The sequence below is a fragment of the Leptonotus elevatus genome, chromosome 12 (genome assembly GCF_054856555.1).
Source record: "Leptonotus elevatus isolate MCC_2025b chromosome 12, RoL_Lele_1.0, whole genome shotgun sequence".
NCBI classification, from domain to species: domain Eukaryota; kingdom Metazoa; phylum Chordata; class Actinopteri; order Syngnathiformes; family Syngnathidae; genus Leptonotus; species Leptonotus elevatus.
In genome coordinates this window covers 21,497,708-21,518,179 of record NC_141250.1, presented here as the reverse complement: position 1 = coordinate 21,518,179, position 20,472 = coordinate 21,497,708, and the positions used below count along the sequence as shown (strand labels likewise).

General features: G+C 42.4%; 2 protein-coding genes across 2 annotated transcripts; one reads left to right on the top strand and one right to left on the bottom strand.

The window, feature by feature from the left end:
- Nucleotides 1-66: 66 nt before the first annotated feature.
- On the bottom strand, nt 67-2,772 carry akap19 (A-kinase anchoring protein 19). Its single transcript, XM_086092140.1, has 2 exons — nt 2,556-2,772; nt 67-719 (listed from the first exon to the last, which is right to left on the bottom strand). The coding sequence occupies exon 2, from the start codon at nt 586-588 to the stop codon at nt 352-354; it is 237 nt and encodes a 78-aa protein (XP_085948266.1). The 5' UTR covers nt 589-719; nt 2,556-2,772; the 3' UTR covers nt 67-351.
- A 1,425-nt stretch (nt 2,773-4,197) lies between these two features.
- Nucleotides 4,198-10,278, top strand: mstnb (myostatin b). The gene is made up of 3 exons (XM_086092136.1): nt 4,198-4,696; nt 6,777-7,150; nt 9,762-10,278. Exons 1-3 carry the CDS (start codon nt 4,288-4,290, stop codon nt 10,140-10,142), a joined length of 1,164 nt encoding a protein of 387 aa, XP_085948262.1. The 5' UTR covers nt 4,198-4,287; the 3' UTR covers nt 10,143-10,278.
- Nucleotides 10,279-20,472: the final 10,194 nt, after the last annotated feature.

Here is a 20,472-nt window from a genome sequence, read left to right as displayed (position 1 = left end):
GAGGGGAATTAGAAAATTCCCCAATTCGCCCGTTCAAAATATGTTTCAAGAATATACGAACAAAAACAAGTTTCTTTGTAGTTTTTATTTATTTAATTCACACCTGTACAATTTTGATGAATCTAACGTACGACGTGTATTTGGAATGTGGGGAAGAAGCCAGAGCACGCGCCTGAGATTCGAACCCAGAACCTCACGGCTGTGAAGCAGACGTGCTAACCACGATTCAAAACCGCAGCGTACTCTGACATCACCGTCTCGTGGCTGGACGGATGATGGGTCAACGCCGCTAACTATACGGACACTCCTGTCCTCCTTTGGGCCAATTTGACTGGCGAGGGTCGTTGAAGGTCACGGCGCGTCGCACTCGATGTACGGGATGTCGCCGTAGCGCCGGTCCACCTCCGCCCACTGCTGCACGGCCCTGGCCATGATCTCCTCCGAGAGTTTCTGGGCGTACTCCAGCAGCGCCGGGTCGGCCCGAGCAGAAGCGTCCTCCGAGAGGACCAAGTAGGCCTTGTCGCCTCGCGCCCTCGCCGCTTCACCGTCGGCACCGGAAGCGCTCTTCTTGGATTTGACGCAACCCATCGTCGGGAGGATGTGGCATGGATGGACTGCGACGATCGACTGCCGGGTCGGGAGGCCGCATGTGCGTGGGAGGATTTAGAGCACCGAGGAGGAGGATGGAGATGGTCGGGAGACTCCGGTCGCGGCGAGAGCTGGTCCGAGGTGAGAAAAGAGAAATTGGCGAGTTACGCTGCAGCTGGAAAGTTTTCACCACGCTTTACTTTGACCTCATTTTTCACATCACAGTTTGTACTCCAAAATGGATTCAAGTGGCGCTTTTCTTTAAAAAATTTAAAAGTGAAGCCCTCATCTGTAAATATTTACAACACTAGACTTTTTTGTTTTTATTCAGTTCGCCATAAATATTTTTTGCCAGTCCTTCTGTAGCGGGGCAAGAAAACGACGGGCACTTAGCACAAACTAATAGTTTTAAAAATACAAGTCTGCAAACCAATTGGTTGCGCTGTCACCTTCAATCCGCAGTTTGGCACCGCGCCACAAGGTGGCGCCTCTTTGTTTTTCTTGTTCCTATGCAGCACTTTTTCGTTTGGCCGTCAACGTATTTGACAGCCAAATTGTTCAAAAAAAAATACGTTAAAACAACAACAACATTATTTGTCATTTTTAATTTATCATGTCGGCAGCGCATAATTTAGGGTTGGCATATTTTGCCATAATACAACAGATTATTGATTTGCACATGCGCATGTAATACCCCGTGGCATTGTGGGAAAATATGCAGTGTTTCTAGCGTTTAGCCTACAAATACAATCAAACATACTCTACTCGCCAGTGAAAAATGTTTGCTGAACATGCTTCCGTAAAAAATTAATAATAATGAAGAAAATAATGTAAACAAAAGAAAACAAGAATTATTATTATTTTTTTTATATATATATATATATGATGAAATACAGTTCCAAGGTTCGTTACAGTCTTTAATTTAACAGTCGAATTGGAAGTTACAGTGAAAGCGTAGATCATTTTCCCTGATGGCGGTAGCACTTCATCACCAAGCTGCCGTATTGTCAATTTAGTGTCGTGGGCTGAAGAGTAATTAATGAGTGCTGACATCTGCGCGACCCGAGTGAAATCATTGTGCGGTTATGGGACGGGGGGGGCGTGTCACTTTATTGAAAAGCGCGTCTCGCTTGCGCTGCGAGTGTTTTACGGGCTTTGAGTCCTTTTGGCCTTTTTAGGCGGCACCAAAGGCCGCCTACTTCCCATCTGCTCGCCTCAACGAGCTCGTTTGGCGGCTCCGATTCATCCACAGACCGTAAACACCACATTGGGCCATTTTGCTCTTTGTCATACGAATGTTGAATGTTATCATGACGTCACCACTGGGTTCATGCGGGTCACAGATGTGGCATGATGCATTGTAAACACGGCAGGGGTTTCACTTCTATTTCCATGAGCTACTTAAAGAACAGAGTACTAATGTCCTGTTCAAGTCGTTTATTCGTTTTTTTCCACCTCCTTTCTTTTTTTTTCTGCTAAGTAATTAACTAAAATAGCGATCCTCAAAGTGCGCTATAGCAGTGGGACTCAAAACAATAAGTACAGAATAGTTAAATATTTTTTGCATGTAATCTTTGAGAAGTGCTTGTTCGAAGCAGTTATTTCGTTTTGTGAATTATACCGAGAAATAAAATGTTTATGACTTGCCTGTCTGATAAAAGGGTGTGGGGATGAAGGTTCCTCGCTTTACGACCGACGCGATATACAACGTTTCCAGATACCGTAACGAACCGTAAGGCAATGCTTGCTCGCTTTATCGTCCTCTTTTCACCCGATTGGATTGATAGACAACGGCGCTATCCGACTTACGTACACGGCCACGCAGCTCAGTCGGAGAGCGAGGATCGACCCCCCCCCCCCAGTACGCCGCACCACTGCACTGAATCGAATACAGATGTTTGCTTCAATCTCAACACGGGAGGCGAGCACACGTGCGGCGTGTGAGCAAAAAGAAGAGCGTGACATACTTTGAAAGGCGTGTGACGTCATCCTGGTCTCCTCCGGGCCCGGGGACGTTCAGGTTGACTCGTGCAAATAAACACGCTCAACAATCCTCCTCATCCAAAGAGGATCGCGCTCGCCGGGAGAGAAGAATTGGCACTGGTGCCGCTTCGGGTTCTCACTCGATGATCATCTTGACTGATCTCAGACCAGCAGACGACGTGCACGCGCGCGGGAGCGAGAGATGGCAATTGGCTGGAGCGGCAGCACTGTCTGGTGGACACTCGCAGAAGTGCAGTTTGACGGACGTCATTCGGCGCCGTTGCACTGCACGTCTACAAATGTCCACTAGATGGCACAGTTGCCATTAAAAGTGCATTTTCCTTAGTTGTAATTATTTGGAATGGTTTGGATGATGGCGACACGCGAATTCTCGCGAATGTGGAATTACTCAACCGCAGAAATAAAGGAACTGTCTCTTCCAAAATGAAAGAACAAATTCTGTTGGTAAGAAATTTAATTTGCGTTAGTGAGGTTAAAAAAAAAGGACTCCCTCTAGTGGTAAGAAAAAGCATCACTCCCTAAGTAGTTTTTTGGGATTGTAGTTAACTTCAAAGTTCCGTACATGTATTCCACCTCTAGCCAGAAAATGGATCTCTGGAAAGTTTAATTATGTCATAAATATTTTTCTTTATTATTTTCCCCATATTTGAGTAGTGTGTTAATGTTCACACAGTTTATAAAGTCACAGTGGCTTACATTAATATATATATTTTTAATAATAGTAATTGTTTTTGTTGCATACTCAGGCCTACAATTTGTAATGTAATTTAATGTTGGTGTTAATGTAGTTTTTAGGTGGATAAAAAAATATCGCTAACCACTTATTAAGCAGGAGGGAATATCTTTTCTACTTAAAAATACACATTTTGCCATCAGAAAAATATTGCATAATATTTTGATTATGTAAAATGAAGCTGTTGACACGTTGTCTTGTCAATTTTATTGTACATTATCCAAATGTGAGGACTTTTTTTTATTTGTGTTATTTGTTATGCAAAATAAACTAGTTGCCAAATTGTTTTGCTCTTTTATTGTGCGCAGTTATAAAAATATCAGACTTTTGTGTTGATTGCTATGTACAATAAAGTTGTGGCCAAATTATTTTTGACATTTTTAATGTGCCCAGTTTAAAACAAATCTATTTCATCAGCACTTTTTTCTTATTCATGATGACGTAAAATGAAGTTGTTGCTGAAATTGTCTTGCTATTTTTTTTTTAAAATTACATGCAGTTAACAAAAACAGTTCATCGCCATCATTTAAAAAATTTTGTTTTACCGTTATGGAAAATGAGGTTTCTAATCAGGCGCATGCGCGAAGAAGGTCAAGTTTGCTTCCGCCGGTTGCGCAATCGCCGCGCGAAAAGTCAATCTATCCGCAATCTGCTCGTGACCCCTCCACCCCTCCGCCCCTCCACCCCAACCCCTTTATGGTGTGACAGAGGAAGAAAAAAAAAAAAAGTTGTCATGGTTCAAAGTCATTGTTGGCCTGCCCAGCCAATGATCGTTTTGGACGCCACTTTTAAAAAAAGTGTGAGGATAAAAAGGCGCGCGCTAATCAAGTGATGCCAATCAGTGTTTGGACTTGAATCCGAAAGCACTCTATTGGATTGTTTTTTTTGGTGTGTGTGTGCGTGTGTGTGTGTTGTTTTTTGTTGTTGTTGTTGAGGGGGTTTGTCGTCGTTGGGTGCGCACTATGCGTTCCTCTCACATCGGCTTGACTTTGCTGACGCTTTTGGCCGCACTGAGCCCGTGCGACACGCAGACGCACACGCACCACGCGCAGTCGTCCTGGTCCGCCTCCGCCTCCGCCGGCCCGGAGGATCCGCCGGAGCCGCCGTGCTCCACCTGCGACATGCGCCAGCACATCAAAAGCATGCGCCTGAACGCCATCAAGTCTCAAATCCTCAGCAAGCTGCGCATGAAGGAGGCGCCCAACATCAGCCGCGACGTGGTCAAGCAGCTCCTGCCCAGGGCGCCCCCGCTGCAGCAGCTGCTGGACCAGTACGACGTCCTGGGGGACGACGGGCGGGACGCGGTGGTGGTGGTGGACGAGGACGACGAGCACGCCGTCGCCGAGACCATCATGATGATGGCCACGGAACGTAAGTCCCTTGGATTTTTCCGTTTGCAAAAAAAAAAGGCCGCGTCAAAGTCACTTTTTACGCACGGACGTGAAGCTCACTTTTACGCACGGACTTGAACCTTCCATTTTTGGAAGCATCGGATGCGAAGCGCGCGTTTCCTTCGCAGCCTCCCTTTCCACTTGGCCACTGTTTATTTTTGCGTCGACTGTCCGGAATGAGCATTTTCAATATGTCTGCAACGTCTTTCTGGCTGTCGTGGCAAAGTTGTGGTTTTCGTTCCAAGATATCCGCGAACGTGACTTTTGTCACGTTCAAACGGAATGACGGAATTTACAGACGTATACAATTTCAACCGGCTTCGGTCAAACTCGGTAATAATATGCGATGAATCAAATGCAACCTCTCAAAACAGTATCTATTAGTATATTTGAATATACATTTGATATATAAATGTATCTAAAAAAAAAAGACGTTGAACTTGCTTATTTGGCTGCATGATTTTTTTCCCCCCGGTTAGATAATAAAAATGTTATTTCTTTACCTGTCCCAATAATATCGATATTGCAATATTCAACACCAATATTGCATATCACTACTATAATCAGAATCAAATTGTAAATGTCATTAACTGGAGTTACAGACATCCACAATTATGTTGTCAATATTTGTAAGTCACGCACGCGGCAGATTCGACAATTTGATTTTTGGCTCGTCGTACTTCCAGTTCGAGATATTTACAACTTTATTTCGCACGTGCTTATAATTCAGCCGTTGAGGAAGTTGACGATACGTTTCTATTTTCTTGTTTCGATCGGAATGTCACTCATCGTGTGTGTCTCGTTAGCAAGACAAATTGTTGACACCTGCAGAGTTAAAAATACGAGTTCAACTTCATTTTTCAAAGTTGAACCTGATAGAAATTCAAGTAAGATCCCTTTGGACGGACGTCGGTGGGAATTCATTCAGTCCAATTGTCCAAACAGTCCATGAAGATATCAACTAGCGGATGCAGGACACATCCTTGGAATTAGTGCTCGAATGGTGGCAACAAAAAAAAAAAAAAGTTACACACTTAAAAAGAAGCCTGACTGACACGTTTGCGCTATTATTATTGATTTGCTTGTTACCAACATGACTATGAGATTCATTAAAAAAAAAAATCATTTCCAATTGAATACATTTTGTTTTTGGACGTACGCCGCCGCCATTGTTATTTACGTTGCGACGCATTCAGTGCGTTGTGACGTCGAATGGCGGCTGTGATGTGAAGTAAGCTAAGCCTCCGTAGCGTTCCTAAAGGGACGATCAAAAGTCTTGACTGTGTCTGGTGGAGGAGGGTGACGCAGATCGCATGTGGTTTCCTTAGGAACGTGTCAGAGCCAGCCGCCATTTTACGTCATTACGGAATGCGTTGCGACGTAAATAACAATGGCGGCGTACGTCCAAATAAAGTTTTTACAAAATGTATTCAACTGGAAATGATTTTTGTAAAAATTAATCTCATAGTTATGTTAGTAACAACCAAATAAATACTATCGAGTAAACTTGTCACGGCAGTCGGATTCCTTTTAACTCATTCACTGCCATTGACGGCTATAGACGTCAAAAAACGATTTATTTTAGTTGAACATTTTTTTCACACTTTTGTTAACAAGAGTATGAAAACCTATAATTTTTTTATTGTACATTTAGAACAGATATACAATTTGTAATTAATCGCCTGACGCCCCAAATTTTTTAAAATCTTTTTTTTTTTTTATCGCGTCAGGCGGTTACATTTTTGAAATAGTAATTAATCGCATTACTTCAATAGTTAACTCACAATTAATCAAAAATGTCCTATCTGTTCTAAATGTACAATATTTTTTCCTAGGTTTTCATACTCTTGTTAACAAAAGTGGAAAAAAAAAAAGTTAAACTAAAAGAAATCGTTAAAAATTTTGACGTCTATAGCCGTCAATGGCAGTGAACGAGTTAAGTGACTTAAATGACAAAAATGTTCATCTTTCAATCGCGCCGCTGGTGACTAATAATCGATTGCTTCGACGACGGCTTTCGATGGCCGCTTGCTGAGAATGTGTTCCCCGGTCTCCCTCAGCCGATCCGGCGGTGCGACAGGCCGACGGTTCGCCCAAATGCTGCCTGTTCTCGCTGACCCCCAAGTTCCAGGCCAGCCGCGTGTTGCGGGCGCAACTGTGGGTGCACCTGCGGGCGTCCGAGGAGGCCACCGCCGTCTTCCTGCAGATCTCCCGCCTGACGCCGGCGCCGGACGGCGGGCGGCACGCGCGCGTGCGCTCGCTCAAGCTGGACGTGAAGGCCGGGGCGGCGTCCTGGCAGAGCATCGACGTCAAGCAGGTTCTGAGCGTGTGGCTGCGCCAGCCCGACACCAACTGGGGCATCCACATCAACGCCTACGACAACGCCGGCAACGACTTGGCCGTCACCTCCGCCGAGCCGGGCGATGAAGGACTGGTGAGATTCACTTCAAACTCTTTCTTATTGACAAAAATTGAGCGCTTCAAAATGTATGGATCTTAAAAAATGGCGGGTCACTTTCACCCAAACTCATCACAACCCAGAACGTTGGCTCAAATTCACTCAAGTAGCAAAAAATGGGTTTCCTACACTCGAAACACAGTTGGGTCATTTTTGACCCAACTGTGGGTCAAAAATGGACGATCCTCTACTTTGAGTTAAGAAATGGGTCTTTCAGCGTAAAACAACTCATAAATATTTGGTCAGATTCGTTACTTGGCTCACAAAATTGGGTCATTCTGTATAAAACAACCCAGAAAGTTGGGTCAAATTGACCCCATAAAGTCCATTTTTGATCCATAATCGGCTTACTTTTAAACCCAACTGTTTTTAGAGTCTAAAATGTTCACTTATGACTTAGTCAACTATTATACTATTAGGCAAAACAATATGTAAAGAATATGTGCTCATTTCTTAGTTTTTTCTTCTAATTATACACTCGAAAAAAGGGACCAAAACGTTGGGTCAAATGAATAATTCACAAGCACGAAGCAACCCAGAAAATTGAAAACAAAACAAAACAAAGAATTGGTCTTTTTTTCTTCTCGTTTTTGTCAAAATGTAACCCACAAAACAATTTAAAAAAAAGGATTTTGGGTTATTCAGTTACCTCAACTTTTTGACTTAAATGCATAATCCAAAAAGTTGTGTCGGTCCAAAGAAATTGAGTTATTTTGTAAAAAAAAAAAAAAAAAAACTAAATAAATTGATGAATAAAAAATGTGTTGTTTTGTGGATTATTCATTTGACCCAACCTTTTGGCTTCAATAAATAACCCAAAACATTGAGTTGGTCCCCAAAAATGGGCTTTTTGCATGTTATTCATTTGGCCCAACTTTTTGGTTTAAATACAAAACAAAATGTTGGGTCACTCCCTTTTTGACCCAATTTGAGGTTGTTGTTTTTTTACCTCATTTGTAGATGACTGAAACTTTGAGCTTTAAACAAACAAGTTTAAAAAAAAAGGCCAGCAAATGGCTCATGGGGGGTGGTGGTGGGGGGGGGGGGGTCTAATATTATTCATTCCATCATTGAGCTTTCCAATCAATATGTTGTGCAGTACCTCCTCTGGCCTGGTCGGCAGCCAATCACATGGCACATATCAAATCCAAGTCACATGATTGCCGTTCCTGAGAAATGAACATTAATGAGACGGTTAAGCTTGGAGGCGCTCGCCTTCATTTGGCCTCGTGCCAAAATCAAAAGATCCAATTGGCCCACCGGCGCCGCATTCCACGAAGCGCAAATCAAGCGACTAATTGGCGACATCGCGTCCAGATGGCAAACGATGGCAATGGCAAGACCTCGCGCTTGATTCTATTTCAAGGCCAGAACCTTTCATAATATTATGACTGCGCCGCGTTTGCCAAACGTGCTCAGAGAACCTCCGAAGTTGGACGCCATCACTTGTGGACGCTGGTTGACTTGAGAGTTGTTCAACTTTCAAAATGTTGGACAATGGGAGAAAAAAAGAAACAATTGTTTCCTACTTAAATTGTGCTAAATATTGACTCGTTAGAATAGAAATGAGCATGTTTTCAAATGTGATTAGTTATAATATATTCATATTTTACGGGGTCAAACGTGTTGGGACGGACCGATAATCGGCCTGGCCGTAATCAGCGGCGATATTGAGCATTTGGACAAATATTGGTATCTTTTTACAAAAAAAATCTGACGGCCGATAAATTTTTTTTTCTTTTTTATATTTACGCCAATATCCCCCCCTTTTCACTAAAAATGAATATCGGCTTCAAATGTCCTTGACTACAAATTATCAGCATCAGTCCTGAAAAAAAAACAATCGGTCAAAATTGGTCCATAGTCCTATGATTGTGACCAACTCATTCACTGCCATTGACGGCTCTAAACGTCAACGTTTTATTGAACCCATTTGCTCCCAAAAACGTATCATGTTTTAGTTTAAATGTATTAAGTGTCCCAAAGACATATTTATACGTTTTTAATACAAGAGCATACAGAAGGCTTTGATGCAGCCTCTCACCTGCAAAGAACGGTTGAAGAAATAGTAGTTATTACACAAACGGAATGAAAGAATGAAAGACATCAACCAGGGCCATGTAAAAAAAGAAAGAAAAAAAAGAGCTACATTTACTCACATTTCTAAATAGATTTGTGAATGATGATGAAACTTAGCTATATTCTAATGCTAATTGCTGCAAAACAGAAACAGAAATCTACTTTTTTTTTTTCAGATGAAAGAAGAGACCCAAGGCAGGTTTAATGTTTTTATGGCAATAGAACACAATATTCTGTGAACCTTTCAAAATCAGTAAAACAGCTGGGAGCGAAGGGGGTTACTTGAGTCAAAATGGCAAAGGAGTTAAACAATTACGCTTTTTATAAATAAAAAAAAAAACTTAAAATTTTTTAAGTTTTTTTTTTTCTTTAGTTTTTTGTTACATAATTTAGCAACTTATTTTTTGGTGTCACGCCAATTCAGTCTGATGGTCGTGAGTCCCGATTTCGAGTTATGTGGACCCGTGGTCTCCATTTTGTTTCCCCCCCCCCCCTTGTGCGGCGGCAGCAACCGTTCATGGAGGTGAAGCTGAGCGAGGGCCCGCGGCGCCTGCGCAGGGACGCGGGCCTGGACTGCGACGAGAACTCGCCCGAGTCGCGCTGCTGCCGCTACCCGCTCACCGTGGACTTCGAGGACTTCGGCTGGGACTGGATTATCGCGCCCAAGCGCTACAAGGCCAACTACTGCTCGGGCGAGTGCGAGTACATGCACCTGCAGAAGTACCCGCACACCCACCTGGTGAACAAGGCCAACCCCCGGGGCAACGCCGGGCCCTGCTGCACCCCCACCAAGATGTCGCCCATCAACATGCTCTACTTCAACCGCAAGGAGCAGATCATCTACGGCAAGATCCCGTCCATGGTGGTGGACCGCTGCGGCTGCTCCTGAGCCGTCCGTTGGCGGAGCACAGCGTCGTTTGGGGGAGCTGTTTGAAGGGGGACTTTTCCCAATTCCGGTATTTTTCCTGGTGCAACAGAACCCGCAGCAGAGGCCCCGATAAGCCCAAAGCGTTCACACCGCTTACCGTCGCTTTCTTTCGCTCCTCCGGGAGGAGACGTTGGCCATAGACAACAAGTGCTTCTTCATCTTTACCGAGCCCCGGGCACATATTTTGACGTTCGAAAAATGGCGCGGCGCATCGCCGCACACACACACGCACACACACAAACACACAAAAAAAGTTGTCTCCAAAGGACCGAGCTTGTAACTATGAGCCACTTCAAGCTCTTTTATTATCCTTAAAAAGAAATGCCTTTAAGAAGTTTTGACTGACAAAAAAAAAAAGACAAAGACTCTCCACAACTAACTTCACAACCCAGGCTAAACTTAACTCCTCCCCAATATACAAAGTTTGTCTCGGTCCACTATCACTTTAATATACTAGTGGTATGTGCCCCCCCCCCTCCCCCAATTCCCATTTTCCATGAAAAACACATTCATCCAATTTTTTTTATTTGATTTTAGTTTTTGGGGTTTACAAAAACCAAAAAAAACATCCCCAATACATTTCAATGGATGTCAATTATATGCAGATTTTCACGTCCCTATCTCCACTGCACTTCCTTGATACCAATTCCTATTTTCCAATTGGCATATTGGAGCCATCTTTAGTTACAAAAAAAATGTGAATACAGTGTTCCCTCGTTGTTTTTTGCTGCCGTTAAGATGCCAAAAAGTACTCGCAATAAATGAAATCCGCGAAGTCGTTAGCTTTCTGATCGACATTTATTATAAATGTTTTAAGGCTCTAAAACGTCTCACCACACCGTTTATCCACTTTTCTCACATTTCGCTCTTGTTTAAACGTTCTCAATGTTCACACTTTCATACATTTTATATAATAGGTACATTACTGTAAAAAAAAAAAAAAAAACATACAAAATTGCACACACCAAAATCCGTGATAAGTGAACCACGTTATAGCGAGGGAACACTGTCGTGGTGGCTTTCAAAAGTGGCCGCGAGGAAAAAAAACCGAGCGCTCGTGTTTCCCAAACTTTAATAAGCAAAGGAACATAATCGATGGCAACGGGTGGAATCTTCAAACCAGCATCATCAAAAGCCAGCCGGCCAACTTTTGATTGATCAGCAATTTGCAAGTGACAAAATATGAAACTGAGCAAATTTAGACAAAAGGAGCGTCCGGCCTGATGCCGGCGACGCAATCATTTCGCAACCGTGACAGGAAACAAACGGAGCCACGGAAAATCTGCAAATAATTGAGAGGTAAAAAAAAAAATTAAAGAGTGCCTATATTTATAGTTTAAACAATAAACACACAATGGACACTTTTATCTCATTTCAAACTCACCATAAAACATTCCCGTTAAAAATAAATGCCTTACAAGAGGATTCGTTTGGAGAAAATGCAGCAGAATTAGACTTTAAAATACAGAGAAAGACCCAACCTAAATTAGCTCCTCCCACACATGCAAACATTTGTCTCAGTCAAAATACATCATTCAATGACTTCCTTGACACCAATTACTAGATTACTTGTGGTACCCTTTTGTTCTTCAGTGAAGAGCAATTTGGCGAAAACCCAATAAGATGACTAATTATTTTAAATAATCTCAATCTGGTGTCGATTCACTCTTGAATTTTTGGGGGACTCAAGAGTGTGCGTGCCCCGAATGACTTGAATGGCAACAAGCGGTGACACGTGGGCTCATTGTGTGTCTTGCGCCATCTAGTGGAAGAGCATTTCATTGTTCTGCCTGTCACATGACATCGCGAGAATATATTTTATGGAGTCAATCAAAAGTCATTTTCCAAAGATGGATGCAGGAACACACAGAAAATATTTTGTTGTTGTTGAGGAATTTGTCGAAGGCTCATCAAGCATCAACAACGCGTGATGGCACACGCGCACGCACACACGCGCACACACAATGAATGTCGACAGAAAGGATTTTTTTTTTTTTTTTTACTTCACACTCTGTTTAAAATCAACACGCATACGAGTAGAATACACTGTGTTCCAAATGATTAACGCATTTTCATAGGACAGTTCATACATTTTTTTGATGATCAATTATATTTGCTTCAATAATAATACAACTACTCACAATAGTGTTCCAAATGATGATATATACAACTACAACAACAAGGAAGTGAAGAACGTGCATTTCTGTCATTACGTAAAAATCTGTTTTTAGTTTTTATTAATGAAGAAAATTTGACAAAAAGACCCCCACCCATCGATGCTGATCAAGTAAAAAAAAAGAAAAAAGAAAAAAGGCATCACATGAACTTTCTCTCGCTTTCGTCGTCACAAAATTGTATTGCGACAACGAAGCCGCCAGATATAAATATGGCAATCCGTTTGGAAACACTTCAACAAGCAGCGAGAGTCCAGTTTTTCGCCAAGCAACGTTTTGCCGATGACTTGAGAACCTTCACAGGTCAATTCATACCCACAAGTGAAATATTTTGTAGCGTGGAAAGTTGCCTTGTCCGACAGTTTCCCGGCACCCGAAAGCTCGCTTCCCACTGAGCGGCGAAGGTTTGAGAGCGTCTGCGAACGTAGCGTTTTTTTTTTTTTTTTTTTTAAATCAGCGTCTTTGAATGAACCCTGCTGAAAAATCGACGTTCGCTACCCTCGAAAACTCGAAAATTTGTGATACGGGTTTTTAGCAAATCTTTTGGCTCTCCAAAAAAAGGGCTCATTAATTAACCATAATAAAATTTTTTTTTTTTTTTTTTAAATTAACCATAATTCTAATGCCAATTAAGCCTAAAATCTTAAAAACAAACTTTTTAATTCCCGTGACATTTAACAATTTCAAAAAAAAAGTTGCAACATTCTAAAAATGAAGTCATATTTTTATATTCATTTTAATGAGGAAATGTCCAAAAAAACACAACACGGCTTTGGCAGCATCGTTTGGGAAGGACTGATTGAATTTGTCGGATCTAATTAACTCACGATCAAACATGTTTAAGATTGCGGTCGACAAGACTTGTTCAGATACGCTAAAATGGTTACGGTCGCTCCTCACATATTCCTTCGACGTATGGACTTTGATGGACTCGAATGATTTGTGCTTTTCGACTCCATTTTTTTTTAACAACACTGTGGGGTCCCACTGAAGACAAAATGCTTCTGAAAAATCACTGCCAAGAGTCAAAAGAAGTTGAAGTTTGAAGGCACAAAGAATGCAACGTTTGAGACAAAAGCGGATTGTGGCGCTCGTGTGAATGTTGACGTCATACAGAACGCGTGTACTCTGTAAAACGCAGTTTGCACTACGGCGCACCAGCAGGAAACAATTGGTGGCTACTAAAGTTGTAAAAAGTGATTTTGATATGTTTGTATTTGATACATATGCATTTTTCTTGTTTTGTTTTTCTTGACCGCTTTTTGGTACACATGAAGCAAACTGCATTTTAACAAGATAGCAGATGTAATGCAGCAACTCTATATATTGTACTTATTTTACCAAATAAAGTTTGTAGCTTGAGTTTTGGGTCTTTGCTTTTAGCTAGGAAAAATGACGCACCATCTTGAAATCCCTTCAAGTGAATTCAGAGGTTTTTGGAAATACATTTTACAAGCTTGAAGATAATTGCTGAAAATATGCAGAGACTGAACTATGTCGGTCTGCGTTGCAGAGATTCAGCGTTAAACAGCTTCTCGCCATTTCAGATGGCCAGATTTTTGGGGGCGTGGCTAAAATCGGGCCCAGTGACTCAAATGTTATGCACTGTGGCCCACGCCTGAAAATGCGCTTTCCCCTCGGATAGCCCACACTTTAGAGTGCCTCGTTGTTGGCCGGCCGAGAGTGAATATAAAATAGAAGTCTGACATCCATTTTTCATAGATTTGGCCACTTTTTTAATCTGTCACATTTGTCAGGTGTGTGGTGTAACAAATTTAGAAGACATTTATTTTCCACATTATTTTAAAGTGGGTCCGTTTGACCCACGACGTCACTAAAGAGTCAAGCAATTTGACATACTGCATTTAAGTCCAATAAAATATAAATTTTAATGTAAAAAATTAGATTGTTCTGTCCATCTTTTCTTAGCATCGTGTCACTTATGGGTCAATATGTTCTGTATATGCCATGCAAATACAAAAATACATAATTTTCTTCAAGATTTAAACCCCAGTTTGACCCACAACCCAACAGGAGGACATTTAATCAATATTTCAAACTTCATCATAATAAGCATGCGATTCCATATTCTTGTTGATTTACAACAACCGACGCGAGGCTTGACAGACTTTAAGAGCTTCGCCTCAGCAGCTGAGAATCTGTATGTCTTCAACACATGCTGTAAACGGATAGCACACGCGGTGTGAGTAAGCAGGGGGTCAAATGGCAACACACGCGCGCTCGCGCACGCACACGCACGCACACACACATTCTATCAACTGTACCTGATGGCAAAGCTGCACATATACTTTCATTTCCATGAGTCAGCTGTTGAAATTCGTGCTGCAAGTACGGCCGCCTAATGAGAGGATGTGAAGTGACAGCGTGACCTCTCGCTTGACTTCCGCCCAGTGCAGGCCGAATTGAGACTCGCCCCTAGAGAGCCACTTCCTTGCCCCGCTGAGAGCTGGACCGGAGCCCGGTCACAAAACCCTCTTTTTCATATATTTTTTTACATTCGAGCCTCATCCTCCTCCTGTGATGCAAGAGTGCAGCAAACTGGAGGAATGTAAAGGTTTGTGTTAAGTTGCCAAACTTGAGAAGTTGTTTTGAGTTTCACTCCAACATTTAAATACACATATCTGTACTTCAGACTACGTACGGGGAGTTATTAACATGCAAGATACTCCCCAACCATGACCTTGTTTAAAGTCCCTGCAAAGTGAAAATAAAAGTGCTGCCAGCATTGCTGCAGAAGTTGAAGGGGTTGTTGTCGCGTCAGCCAGTCAGTGCTCAGCCCGTATGCCGCACACGACATCAAACTGGCCTGCGTGGCTGTCATCCCAGAAGGAAGCCTCTTCGAAAGATGACGCGCAAGACAGCCTGCAGTTTGCTGAACACAAGCAGACTGCGGACATGGACGCCTGGAACCATGCCTTGCGGTCTGATGAGACCAAGACACAAAGGACATGGATTGCTGCAACCATGTCCTGCGGTCTGATGAGACCAAGACACAAAGGACATGGATTGCTGCAACCATGTCCTGCGGTCTGATGAGACCAAGACACAAAGGACATGGATTGCTGCAACCATGTCCTGCGGTCTGATGAGACCAAGACACAAAGGACATGGATTGCAGGAACCATGTCCTGCGGTCTGATGAGACCAAGACACAAAGGACATGGATTGCTGCAACCATGTCCTGCGGTCTGATGAGACCAAGACACAAAGGACATGGATTGCGGGAACCATATCCTGCGGTCTGATGAGACCAAGACACAAAGGACATGGATTGCGGGAACCATGTCCTGCGGTCTGATGAGACAAAGACACAAAGGACATGGATTGCAGGAACCATATCCTGCGGTCTGATGAGACTAAGACACAAAGGATATGGATTGCTGCAACCATGTCCTGCGGTCTGATGAGACCAAGACACAAAGGACATGGATTGCAGGAACCATATCCTGCGGTCTGATGAGACCAAGACACAAAGGACATGGATTGCCGCAACCATGTCTTGCGGTCTGATGAGACCAAGACACAAAGGACATGGATTGCAGGAACCATATCCTGCGGTCTGATGAGACCAAGACACAAAGGACATGGATTGCTGCAACCATGTCCTGCGGTCTGATGAGACCAAGACACAAAGGACATGGATTGCAGGAACCATATCCTGCGGTCTGATGAGACCAAGACACAAAGGACATGGATTGCTGCAACCATGTCCTGCGGTCTGATGAGACAAAGACACAAAGGACATGGATTGCAGGAACCATATCCTGCGGTCTGATGAGACCAAGACACAAAGGACATGGATTGCTGCAACCATGTCCTGCGGTCTGATGAGACCAAGACACAAAGGACATGGATTGCTGCAACCATGTCCTGCGGTCTGATGAGACCAAGACACAAAGGACATGGATTGCTGCAACCATGTCTTTGCGGTCTGATGAGACCAAGACACAAAGGACATGGATTGCGGCAACCATGTCTTGCGGTCTGATGAGACCAAGACACAAAGGATATGGATTGTTGCAACCATGTCTTTGCAGTCTGATGAGACCAAGATAATATATATTTATTTTAGTTACCAAAATATGAGACAATATTTTATATTATATTACTGTATTTTTAAAAGTAGTACAGGTATTTAAAAAAAATTTTTTCATTGTGTTATGATTAAACATACAGCCCAAACACAACAGTCTGAGACGAGCACCTGCTTTCTCTAGAGAACGGCAATTTTTATGATGATGAATATATTTGCTAAAACACTTGACAATTTCAGTCTTGTTTTCCCTTCACAAATGTTGTCACAATCACAATAAACTACTCGCACTGTCCGATGTGCCAACCCCCCCCCCCCCCCCTTCATAATATTACAAATGTATTTGAATACGGCAAGGATTTTGTCGGTGTGACATTGCGCATCCGCCTCCAGCCAGGGTTGAAGCGCCCTGCGCCGTTTATTGCCGTTGGTTTGGGTTGTCCGAAGGGCTTTTGCCTGAGCGCGGCGACATCTGTTTGGACGGCGGGACTCGGGAGGATTGCATCCGCCAGTGACATTCCACCTCTTTGACAGGTGAGGAAGTGAGAGTGAGAGAACGGGGAAGAAGGATGTTAGGGGGTATGCGAGTGCTCCAAGACAGCTGGAGACCCTGTTATGTTATTGGACTCCATTCTTGTTGTGTAACATTAACAGAACTGGAATGGATGCGAACGGGACTTGATTTTTTTGGGGGACTCTTGAGGAATGTCAAATAATATCTTTAAGGACGTTAAATAGTCATTTGCTCGTTGGCAATACAGACATACCCCGAATATTCACAATTTTACCAATTTGCATATTTTCTGTGAAACTTATATGCAACTATTTGGTGAAAAACTCAGTTAGTCACACAACAATGGCGCAAAAAGATCCTGTGCACGTTGTTAAAATAGGAAAGGAGTACAGTAGTAATAGTGAATGTGATGGATCTCAACTGAGATTTCTATTAGGGAAGACCGAGATTTAACACACAATTCAGGTAATTTTTTTCCAATTACTTACAAAATGATTGCCAACCCTGGTTAAGATGTTTTAAAAGCCTGAAAGTGGAAGTCAACCTTAAACATGTCTTGACAATAATATGTTATAAGCGACCTCACTAGTCTAAACGTGACATTTTTGGTAAAATTCTATTTGGTTAAAACAGCTCGCCTGTTTTCTGAAGCTGAGCTGTGATTGGTCGTTACCTGAGCAACTTTGCTGTCATCTTGAGTCGACAGCAAATGGCAAAATGGCCGCCCCCTGAGATGAATAAAAAAGGCTGGATTTTGCTTCATAACTCATATTCCACAAATATAATAATTTATAAAAATGTCATGTTTTGATCCTCATACGCTCCCACTTTGAAATCAAAGCACCCTTTGACCCTTTGATATGTGCGATCACGTATAACATATTAATGTTTAAATTTGACTTCCACTTTATCTAATTTGCTCCAAAAAAACGTGTACGAACGTTCTATTTTTAATATTGCCATGCCCCCCCCCCAAAAAAAACATATGTATACGTTTTTTTTTATGCTAGAGCATACAGAAGGCTTAATTTATATTCCACTAACACAATATCAACCAGAATACCATATTTAGACTAGTGGAGTTGCATAGAACATATTATGGTTAAAACAAATTTGGGGGTTGACTTCCCTTTTAAAATAAATGTATTATTTATAGCAGAAGAATACTTTGCTACTGAAAAATGTAGAAATAGTTGAGCAGACACAGAATCAAGCTCCTCCCATGGCCACCTCAGACCCCAGACCTCAACCCCATTGAAAACTTGAGCCGGGGTCACTGAATGATTCAGAGATTGCGCAAAGAGGAATGGTCAAAGATCGGGTGCTGTTTTGCAGTATTAACATCAGGGCTGCAAAATAATTGTGGCTCACCTGATTTGATGCAAAAGAACGTCTTTCTGAATTAATGCACTTGAAATAAAAGGTTGGATTGAATCGATTATTATTTTGAATTTGGCTAAAGAACATAGTGATTACGGAGGCTGCGCAACCCGCTCTCAATCCTGGACAATGTCACGTCTACATGAAGCGAAGACGCACGTTATTGATATGTCGGGAGGAGAGATATCAAACAAGCATGGAGAGAAAGATGGAAAGAGGAAAGAAACGCTAAAAGGTCTCCTCTGCCGCGCTGCCTCAAACCAAATCATATTCGTGCCGTTCTACATATCGGAATTCTTCCTCACCGAGAGCTTTGCATTTGAATGGGTTTGCCGCAATTGGCTGGGAATGCCATGTGGGGGCCGCGTGTTGACGAGGGCGCACATCGTAATCACTTAAACAAGCCCGGCTTGTTTTGTTTTCGATCCCTCCCGGGTCTACGGAAGGCAATGAAAAGTCATAAAAAGCAACGCAGGACATGATCACGGCCAGATGGCCAGCTGTTGAACGCTACCTGTCTTCTCCTGAACCGGTGATTTATCCTTTCCGTCTGCACTGCGTTTGCTTTTTCGCTTAGGGAGAAGGAACCGCGATTCCGAGCTGAACACTGACAGTCGCCTCGGGGAAGCCATCGCATGATTTATGACTTTGTACAGCCACTGGAAGTTTGGACACAAATTTGCTGTCCACTCCAGAAATGTTGACAATATGAATCACTGTCGACGCTGGGTTTTCCACGCAGGGGTTAAAAAAAAGGAGCCTTCGAAAAAAAAAAACTCTCGAGCCACCCCCGGGTCCGAGGCCGCGACCCGCTCGGTCTCTCCGGGAAGACACCTGACAGTAGTGAAGAATTAAATGTTCCTGAAAAAGAGGCCAAGGGGGGGCAGATTATGGAAAAGCTGCTGTCTGGAGATGATATGTGACGGTAACGCAGACGGATGTGCTGGAGTGTCAGCTTTGTGTCAAGCGGGCCGGAAGGATTCCCACATCGCGCAAATAGCGTTCATGGTATACTGTGTTTTTTTTGAAAGAGATGCAACCGATGCGCTCCAAAAATGAAATAACTAAAAGCGGGAGTTTCACAATTTTATACAAAAAAAAAAATCACTTGTCATGTTTGTTAGAACCGACAGTAGCAAACGTAATTGAAATGATCTGTGGGGAAAAAAATAAAGTCATGCTACCGATGAATGCTTCAACTCGGCAAGCCAATATTTGCTCTCAAGCAGCCCCGCAGCCTAAAATTAAATGCACGCAGTAAAAGCGGAAAGAGTATTTTCACTGAGTGAAGCAGCACTTCATCATCAACCTGTTGAACTGCAAAATTAAAAAAATATATGTAACCATTTATATATAAAAGGTAATGAATGATATAAGGTGCATTTAAAATGACTATTAACTATTCATACACTTTGCAATATGTCTTGTAGGGTCATGAATGACTTCTTATGAATTTTCGCTATTTGCATGAGGCCTCGTTCCCCAACTCCCTAGCAAAGCAAAGGTTCAGCCCACTTTTTCACAATTTGCTATTAACAAATTTGACTAATTGCATTTTATTTTATCCTCAATAAGTCACTGTGTTCTTTCTGCAACACTTGAAATGCCACACAACGGCACAAACTCCCTGGCTAATAGGAAAGTAGTAATTGGTGTCAAAGAAGTATGTTGAAGTGATGAATCTCAAGAATCTTTGTCAGGGAGTACATCACGCCATTGATTTTAATTTTAAAGGTAATGATTTTGAAATGAAAATAAAGTGATTTGGGACCATTGTTTGTGGTATATTTGCGGTTTCAACTATTAATATGGACGATTACAACCATTTCGGGGAGGTTATTCTCATTTTTTCGGATAAGAATTATTGGACTTGTGTTACTTAATGTGATATCATGCGCGTCAGTGTATTCACACGTTCTCAAGTGTCCCATTTGTAAACACAAATAGGTGCGCAAATATAAGCAAGCTCCTGTTTTTTACGGCACTGTTCCACCACATCTCCAAAAATAGACGGCAAAAGCGGTTAAATATAGATCGCGCGTCTTAATTTTAGACTTGATGACTGGAGTCAATTTTAAAAAGCCTCGCGAAAGCCAATCTTACGGATGCACCGAAACAGGAGACCATCTCGAAGATACAGTACACCTTTGGAGACTTTTCCGTATGCAC